At 54.4% G+C, this 8,057-nt stretch overlaps 1 protein-coding gene across 4 annotated transcripts in view; it reads left to right on the forward strand.

Moving 5' to 3' along the window:
• CLUAP1 (clusterin associated protein 1) overlaps positions 1–5,578 on the forward strand; it is a 40,384-nt gene extending 34,806 nt beyond the window's left edge. Inside the window, exons 10-13 of one of the 4 annotated variants that reach the window (XM_061993336.1) lie at positions 1,968–2,069; positions 3,349–3,404; positions 4,367–4,420; positions 5,320–5,578. In XM_061993336.1, the coding sequence (XP_061849320.1) occupies positions 1,968–2,069; positions 3,349–3,404; positions 4,367–4,420; positions 5,320–5,469 (362 nt within the window). In that variant the 3' untranslated portion in view covers positions 5,470–5,578. The remainder of the gene's footprint in view (positions 1–1,967; positions 2,070–3,348; positions 3,405–4,366; positions 4,421–5,319) is intronic. The other 3 variants (XM_061993337.1, XM_061993338.1, XM_061993339.1) reach the window with 3 other exon arrangements.
• Positions 5,579–8,057: the final 2,479 nt, after the last annotated feature.

Genomic DNA, 8,057 nt, shown 5'->3' on the forward strand with positions numbered 1-8,057 from the left:
CCACTGACTGATTTAACTGCCACCTAACAACATCTGATTGTGGCTTTTAATGACCTAGAAATATTACCATAATATGTATTGATTCAAGCACTGAATTGTCATAATGAGTATTTATTCTAGTGGGGAGAGCACCAGGGTCCTGCTTTTCAGTGCTGCCTCGTTTATTGACTGTAGCTTAACCTGGGAAAATCAAGTCATTGTTGTCAGCTTCAGTCTGTCTTTATCTGCACAGGGTGTGGATGGGTGCAGAGACGTGACTCAGTACATTTGGCTCTTGGAGGCTGTTTTAGCTCAGGCAGTGTGGGTTGCATGAGTGGATGGTGAGGTGGATGACAGAGCCCAGAGGCTGCTGATCAGTGGAGCCAAGTTGGAGGCCTGTGGCCAGTGGGGCTCCATAGGGATCAGTTCTGGGGCCAGTCTGATTCAACATCCTAATCAATGACCTGGATGAGGGGACAGTGACCCTCAGCAAGTTTCTTGATGGCAACAAACTGCCTGATGCACCAGAGGCTGTGCTGCCACTCAGCAGGATCTGCACAGGCTGAGAGCTGGGCAGAGGAACATCATGAGGGTCACCAAGGGCAAGGGCAGAGTCCTGCAGCTGGGGAGGAACAACCCCCTGCACCAGCACAGGCTGGGGGTGACCTGCTGGAGAGCAGCTGCAGGAGAGGGACCTGGGAGAGCTGGGTGAGAACAAACCAACCATGAGCAGCAACGTGCCCTCGTGGGCAAGAAGCCAAAACAGAGGCTCTTCAGTGTCAGCCTTCAGCTCCAGTAAGCTCCCAGTGCTGGCCTGACATTGTGCACTTGGGTTGCTGAATAGCAGTTTGCTGTGAAAAGTCAAATCATCAGGCCCTGCAGATGTCGTGAGGCAGCTCCTTGGGATGTGGCCTGCACTCCCTGTACTGGCTCATGGGAATCTGGAGCAGTGTGCTCCAGCTGCTTTGTTGCTTTCTGCTGATGCTAAGAAACATCTGCATTTTCTCCATAAAGGTTGTTCCTTGGCTCCCTGGAACTGCTCTGCCCTGCTGAGGCCTCAGCTGGAGTCCTGTGGCCAGCTCTGGGCTCCCCAGCTCCAGAGAGACAGGGAACTGCTGCAGAGAGGCCAGTGCAGGGACACCAAGGTGCTGAGGGGATGGAACATGTGTGTGAGGAGGAAAGGCTGCAGCCCTGGGGCTGTTCAGCCTGGAGAAGAGAAGCCTGAGCTCAGGGACACCTCAGCAGCACTGACAAGTGCCTAAAGGGTGGGTGTCAGGAGCTTGGGGCATCCTGTCACTTGCTAGGACAAGGGGTGATGGAAAGAAACTGGAACACAGAAAGTTTCATTTAAACATAAGGAAAAGCTCTCTCAGTGTTGAGGGGAGGTGAGGGGAGGGAGCTCTGGCCCAGGCTGCCCAGGGAGGGTGTGGAGGCTCCTGCCTTGGAGCTCTTCAAGACCCACCTGGACACGTTCCTGTGCTCCCTGATCTAGATGGGAGCTGCTTCTGCAGGTGGGTTGAACTGGATGAGCTCTAAAGGTCTCTTCCAGCCCCCACCATTGTGTGGTTCTATGATCTGGGGTTGTCTCTCTGTGCTTCTCTAAGCTATGATTAAATGCAAGGCAAAGAGCCTTAGGGGACAGGGGCTGGTTATGTATTAGTCAGGCCACACTTCCCTAACACCACAGAAGGGTTTCCATCCTTAAATCAGTAGCTGAAACAGCACATTCTGCCTGTAGCTGTGCTCCACACTCAGAGAGTGTGTTTAGAACAGTGCCTTGATGGTACAAGCTCAGGATTGTCCCAAGGCAATGGCTGGTTGTGTTACACACTGACCCTGTGCTGCTCTGGCACTGCTGTGCAGGGGTTGGATTCATCAGCAGAGCCAACAGTTCATCTTGGACCTGAACAAAGGCACAGGCCTCTGGCATCTCCTGTGTGAGTTGTGGCTTGCTCTGAGGGATATTTATCACCTGGTTTTGTTTTAAGCAGATGCTGAGGATTCCGACGAGGAGGACGGAGGCTCTGGCAGCGAAGAGGAGGGCGGGCGGGTGGTGAGGCAGCGCGCCGCCCTGGAGATGCTGCTCCGAGGTAGCTCAGCCTTTCCTCACTGCCCCACACACAGCTGCCTCAGTAACCTCACCTGTGGGAAAACACTGGTGCTGTTCAAGGCTGTTGGCACTGCTCAGTTGTGAGGAGCTGGAAGAGGCCGGTGGCATGTGGGGAAAGCCCCGTGCTTCCAGGGGGCACCTGAAGGATGGCTCACTGAAAAGTACCACGTCACAAAAGTCCTTCCCTGCTGATGCCTGAAAGGCTCCTGAAGTAGTTTGTTACAAAGCCTCAGAAAAGTAATCCCATTTCTCCTTGCAAAGCATTGTTTCCCTTTGGCTGTTGACACTCATTGTAGTGCCTTCCTCAAGTTAACAACACAAGTATTTGAAAGGTGGGTGTGAGGATGGGGGACACTTTGTTCTGTGGTGCCCAGGGACAGGACAAGGGGTGATGGACATCAGCTGGGACACAAACAGTTCCCCTGGCACAGGAGGAGAAGCTCCTTTGGTGCTGAGGTGAGGGAGCCCTGGCCCAGGCTGCCCAGGGAGGGTGTGGAGGCTCCTGCTCAGGAGGTTTCCAACCCCAGCTGGACACGTTCCTGTGCCCCTGAGCCAGGGGAAGCTGCTGGAGCAGGGGCTGGGGCTGGAGCAGCTCTGCAGGGCTCTGCCAGCCCCAGCATTTGAGGATTCTGAAACCTTTGGCAAGTCCATAAAGCCACCTGCACTGACACATGGGTGCAACACACAGGAGCTGTTTCCTTCAGGGAGGGACATGAGGCTTCTGCCACTGGTTATGTGGAGTGGAACTGCAGCCTCTGGCTGACTGGTCAGAATCAGCTCAGGGAAATGAGTCTGAGGGCTTGTCTTTCACTTAAGTGGAAAAAGAAATGTTCTGCTTAGTCTCTAGTCAAGCAAAACGAATCCAGGAAGCCAGGTTAGTTCTCCTTGGTGTTCAGGTTACCCAGCACCACATCCAGTTGGGTTTTTAATATCTCCATGGCGACTCCAGAGCTTCTCATGGCCACCTTGTTCCAGTGTTTGACCACTCTCACTGTTTTGTGGAGTTCCCTGGCTTTAACATGTCCATTGGCTCCTGTCCTGGCAGAACTGTCCTACCAGTGCCTCTGGAATGACCACCCTGCCTGAACTGTCAGCCTTACTCCCGAGCTCTGAGGCTTAACAAGGGGGGTGACCCTACATGCATCTCATCCTCCCACTGCCATTTGTCCCCTGAAATGTGAATTTTGAAGGTTCTCTTTCATTCTCCCCCAGTGTTACCCATGAGCCAGGCATTAAGGTGATTCTCTTTGCTCTTGCAGGAAGAGCTGCAGCACGGCTCGTGGGAACAATGCCAGATGGAGACACAGAGGTGGATGTAAGTAACCATGTGCCTCCAAAGCTTCTCTGACAGTGCTTCAGATGACAGCCTTCTCCTCAGCTAAACACCTTTTACCTGCTGAATCTTCCTGCCTAAGGCTTGCTTTTCCCCTCCTTTCCTGCAGCTCACTGCTCCCTCATCTGCATAGACACACATTCTCCTGTTTTACTTTCACTCTGGGTCTCTGTGCCCTGCCCTGTGCTTCAGCCTCAGCCTGCACTGTGCAACTGGCAGCACCCAGGCTGCAGGAATGGTGTTTTGTGCACAGGGAGGTGGGGGAGTCCCCATTCCTGGAGCTATTGCAGCCAATACAACTCTATGATTGATGCAGTTGGCACTCAGAAACATTCCTGGGTAGGGTCAGGAGTGGCAGAGGTGTAGGTGAAGCTGTTGTGACCCTAGTCACAGTGCTGTCCTTGGCCATGTTCTTACCAGCTTTGGGTAGTCACCTCCTGCAGTTTCTCCTTCCTTTGGGTTTCCTCTTCACAGCTTTGTCCCCAGTCTCCCTGCTGGCACAGCTTCAGCATATCCAGGTGTGGAAAGCCAAGTCCTTCAGCCTCTTACTGCCCTCAGCTGCAGCCACTTCTCATCTCATGGCTTTGCCTTCTTAATACAGCATGTCAGGAGGCAGCAGGGCTGAGGGGCTTGCTTAGGGACCCTTGCAGTGCCTTGCAGGCACTGAGGTGTCCAAGGTCAGGGAAGGAAAGCAGTGAGGCTGGTTTGAGCCCCTCAAAGAGTTCACTGGGGTATGGAGTTGAGAAGAGAGCAGGCTTCAGCCTGCCCAAGAGCCAGCAGCCCTGTGCCCAGCCTGTCACTTGCTGGTGTGGCACACGATGCCTGACCTGGCCCTGCCTTTGCTGCCTCCTCCCCTGTTCCAGTTCTGGTTACTTTCTGGTTTATGTTCTTGTACCTTTTCCCCCTGCTGTGCCTCTCCTGTTCTTTCCACTCTGGTTCTCAAGGGGAGATCAGCCCCAGCCTGGCCAGGCACACACAGGACCATCGCCAAGGCACAGGTGGGTTTCTCTCCTGCAGGTAATTCCCATCCACTAGGCCTCGATTCTTTGGTCTCACAACAGGCATCACTCTCAACTTAAAGAGCCTCTGGGGTTTTTAACACCAAGAGTCACCAGAAGTCAGGGAGTTGTTTTTTCTCAGCCCTGTGAAGGGGGGAAGGAGGTTTGCAGTAAACTGAAGGGAGCAGCCACTGTCAGCAAAGTGGGGAGCTGGTGGTGACAGCCATGTGGGCTGTTAGATCCCAGAGGCAGCTGGGCTCTGGCCTGGCATTCACTTGAAAGGCCATCAATGCTCAGCAGCCTGAGCTGGAACAAAACCTCCTGCAGAGTCTGCTGAGTGTGGCCAGAGCTGGGGAAGGGGCTGGAGCACAAGGGGGCTGGGGAGGGGCTGAGGGAATGGGGGTGCTGAGGCTGCAGAAGAGGAGGCTGAGGGCAGCCAGCAGCACTCTCTGACACTCCCTGACAGGAGGCTGCAGGGAGCTGGGGGTCGGGCTCTGCTCCCCAGGCAGCAATGACAGGACAAGAGGCAATGGGCTGCAGCTGCCCCAGGGGAGGCTGAGGCTGGAGCTGAGGCACAACTGTTTCCCTGAGAGGGGTGTGAGCCCCTGTGCCAGGCTGCCCAGGGAGCTGGGGCAGTGCCCAGCCCTGGAGGGATCCCAAAGGTGTGGAGCTGAGGTGCTGAGGGCTGTGGGTCAGTGCTGGGCTGGGCAGGGTGAGGGCAGGGCTGGGACTGCAGCAGCTCCGGGGGCTTTTCCAGCCCAAAGGCTTGTGACTCCACAGTTGTGTGGCTGCACAAAGCACAGGGGTGAGCAGCTCAGCACCAACCAGCAGCACCAGCTGGCAGGGACCTCAGCACCTGGCAATGGAAATGGTCATGAATTCTGTTTGCTCTCCTGCAGGAGGACTTGGGGGATAGTGAGATTGACCTGGATGAAGATGAGGATGAGCAGGATGATATGGATGATGACAGCATGGAGATCTCCCTGAGCAAACCCAGTCAGCGAGCAAAGAAACCAGAACCCCTGGAGGAAAGTGATAACGACTTCTGACCCCTTAGGATGTGCAAGCAGGAGCTTTGGGGAGCAGGCAGCCCAGGAGCTGATGTCCTGCCATGTGAAAAGTGCTTGTAAATAAAGTTCCTTACACTTGAGAATGAAACTCAGCTTGCCAGGCTGTGACCCTCGGAGCAGGAGCAGTTCAGCCCTGTGAGAGTGGCAGGGACATGGAGTGCTGTGTTCCCACAGTTGCATGAGGACTGGCCCTCGTGGCCTGCAGTGCCACGGGTCCCCTCCACTGAGCACCATGGCCTTGGTCTCCCTGCATTTCACTGTGTCCAAACTGATCCCTTTTTTGGCTTCATGAAACTGGGTGAAAATGCTGCTCTGGGAACACAGGTAAAATGGTTTAAAGTCTGGCTTAAACTTATCCAAGTGTGTGCCCTAGTTAGCCAAGGGCTTGGCTCCATGAAGGGCAGCACCAGTTGCACTGAGGGAGGGGGAAGCCAGCAAAGGCTCCTGAGGCTCCACCTGCAGTGCAGCATCTTCTGGGGTTGTTCCCACGCTTCAGTGGGCTGTGCTTGAGTGTTCTGAGAGCAGCCATGTGAGACAGCCCTGCAACTAAATCTGTGTGGAACCAGCCCTTCAGTTGTAGCAGTTCCTCTGGGGCAGACTCAGACTTTTGGGTGCTTCAGTGGGCTGAAAGTTGGGCTTTTGCTGAGCAAGTGACACAGATGCTGTTGGTGAAAGTGGATTGAGGTGAACAGGAGAGCTGCAGTTTGTCAAGTGTGTTGCCTCTTTTAGCCCTGCTTTAGCATCACTTTTTGTCTTGTCAGGAGCAGCAATCAGTGCTTGATTAGAAGAGTTGTGGTGTGGCCATCAGAGCAGACAAGAGCCCAGGCTGTTCTCCTGGCCTCCCCTTTCCTGATATCAGCGAAACACTTTGCTTCCCTCCCATCTGAAGTCCAGAGTAGGTCCAACCTCTCCATTACTGTGCTGAAGGAAGGAACACAGAGGAATTACTGGAAAATAACAGGAGCTTTTTCATCTCTCCTTGTTGCTGGTGCCAAGAGAACAACCTTCACACCCAGGGCAGCTCCCCACCAGCAGAGCTCAGAGCCTGAAACGTCACAGCGAGCTGGGACAGAAGCTTCCAGGTAACTGCAGTGCAGATTTTGGGTGCAGTGACATGCTGAAATGTGCCCAGCCCTGCAGGTGGGACACCTCTTTGCATCCTAGAGAGTAAACAGGCATTTTGTACCTCCCTTCAGAGCAAGCAGCCACAGAGGATGGTGTTCTTATGCCTCAGAGCCCCTGGGGTGGTCCTGTGACAGAAGGTGTCTGTGCTCACCACATCCCTCTCCCAAGGGATGAGAATGTCCTGATTTGCAGACCTGATCCAAAGTGGTTTTCCCCTGTTTACATATGGAATGTGTTCTGGTCCTCCCTCTGTGCTGACACACACCAGACTGGGCCCAGTCTCCAAGTCTGGGGCTGCAGTTTCGGCTTTGTGAGGTGATCCCTGTGCTGCAGGCTGACATGGAGAGCTGAGTGAATGCCCCGTACAGGTGTGCACAGCCCCAGCCTGCTCAGGCAGCTCCTGCACAGCCAGAGGTGCAAAATCCCTGCTAACACTAACTGAAGAGCCACACTGAACTCTATAGAATCCAGAAACCCAAGAGGCATTTAAAGCTCTAAACCAAGGGTCATGGAAGCTCCCTTTTATAGCCCTGCCGGGCTACAACCAACCTTTGATGATCAGAAGGGAGTAGCCAGTGGCACTTTGCCTCCCCAAACCACCAAACACCTGTAAGCTGAAGCACATTGCTCAGCAGAAGTAGACCTGGGCAGTTCAGGGTATGAGTTCATGTGCTAGGGCTGCTGCAGCAGCTGCTGTGATGATTGAGAGAACAGCAAATATTGTCCTGGGGCACCTCCTAAGGGTAACAGTGCTCCATGCACTGAAAGCTGTAAGCATTCAGACGGCTCAGTCTTCGTTCACTCATCAAAGCATGTTGTTAATTGGTACTACTAACCAAAACAATGATTCTCTTAAAACAGGGGAGACCTGTTAAATGCAGCAGCCCTGCTGGAAATGTTACAGCCTGGAGACACCACAGCTGAAACCAACACTGCTGCCAACTGTAAGGGAGCAGCCCCTGGGCAACCTGGGCTTGGTGTTACTCTGTGGTGAATTGAACTTGGCCAGCAGTGACCTGGCTGCTCCCAGAGGGTCTGTGGTTAAAGAGAAACAGGGCAGATGGACTCGAAGCAGCAAGCTGCAATGAAATCCTGCAGGCTCAGTTGAGAGATGTGCATGAGGTGCCTGCACACAGGCAGGTGCTCAGAGGTGAAGGGCGACAGGCAATGCCAGAGCCAGAGCCAGGGGGCTGTGCACACAGGGAAAAGGGATCTGTCAGTAGTGTTGAGGCTGGGAGGGAGGAGTTGTCATGCAGAGCCCCTGTGGTGCTCCCAGCTGAGAGGCCCTTCCATCAGCCACAGGACCTGCCCCAGCCCTCATGGAGTTACTTCAGCTGCCCCAGGGGAGGCTGAGGCTGGAGCTGGGGCAGAACTGTTTCCCTGAGAGGGGTGTGAGCCCCTGTGCCAGGCTGCCCAGGGAGCTGGGGGAGTGCCCAGCCCTG

This window comes from Colius striatus, chromosome 3, assembly GCF_028858725.1.
Source record: "Colius striatus isolate bColStr4 chromosome 3, bColStr4.1.hap1, whole genome shotgun sequence".
Classification (NCBI taxonomy): domain Eukaryota; kingdom Metazoa; phylum Chordata; class Aves; order Coliiformes; family Coliidae; genus Colius; species Colius striatus.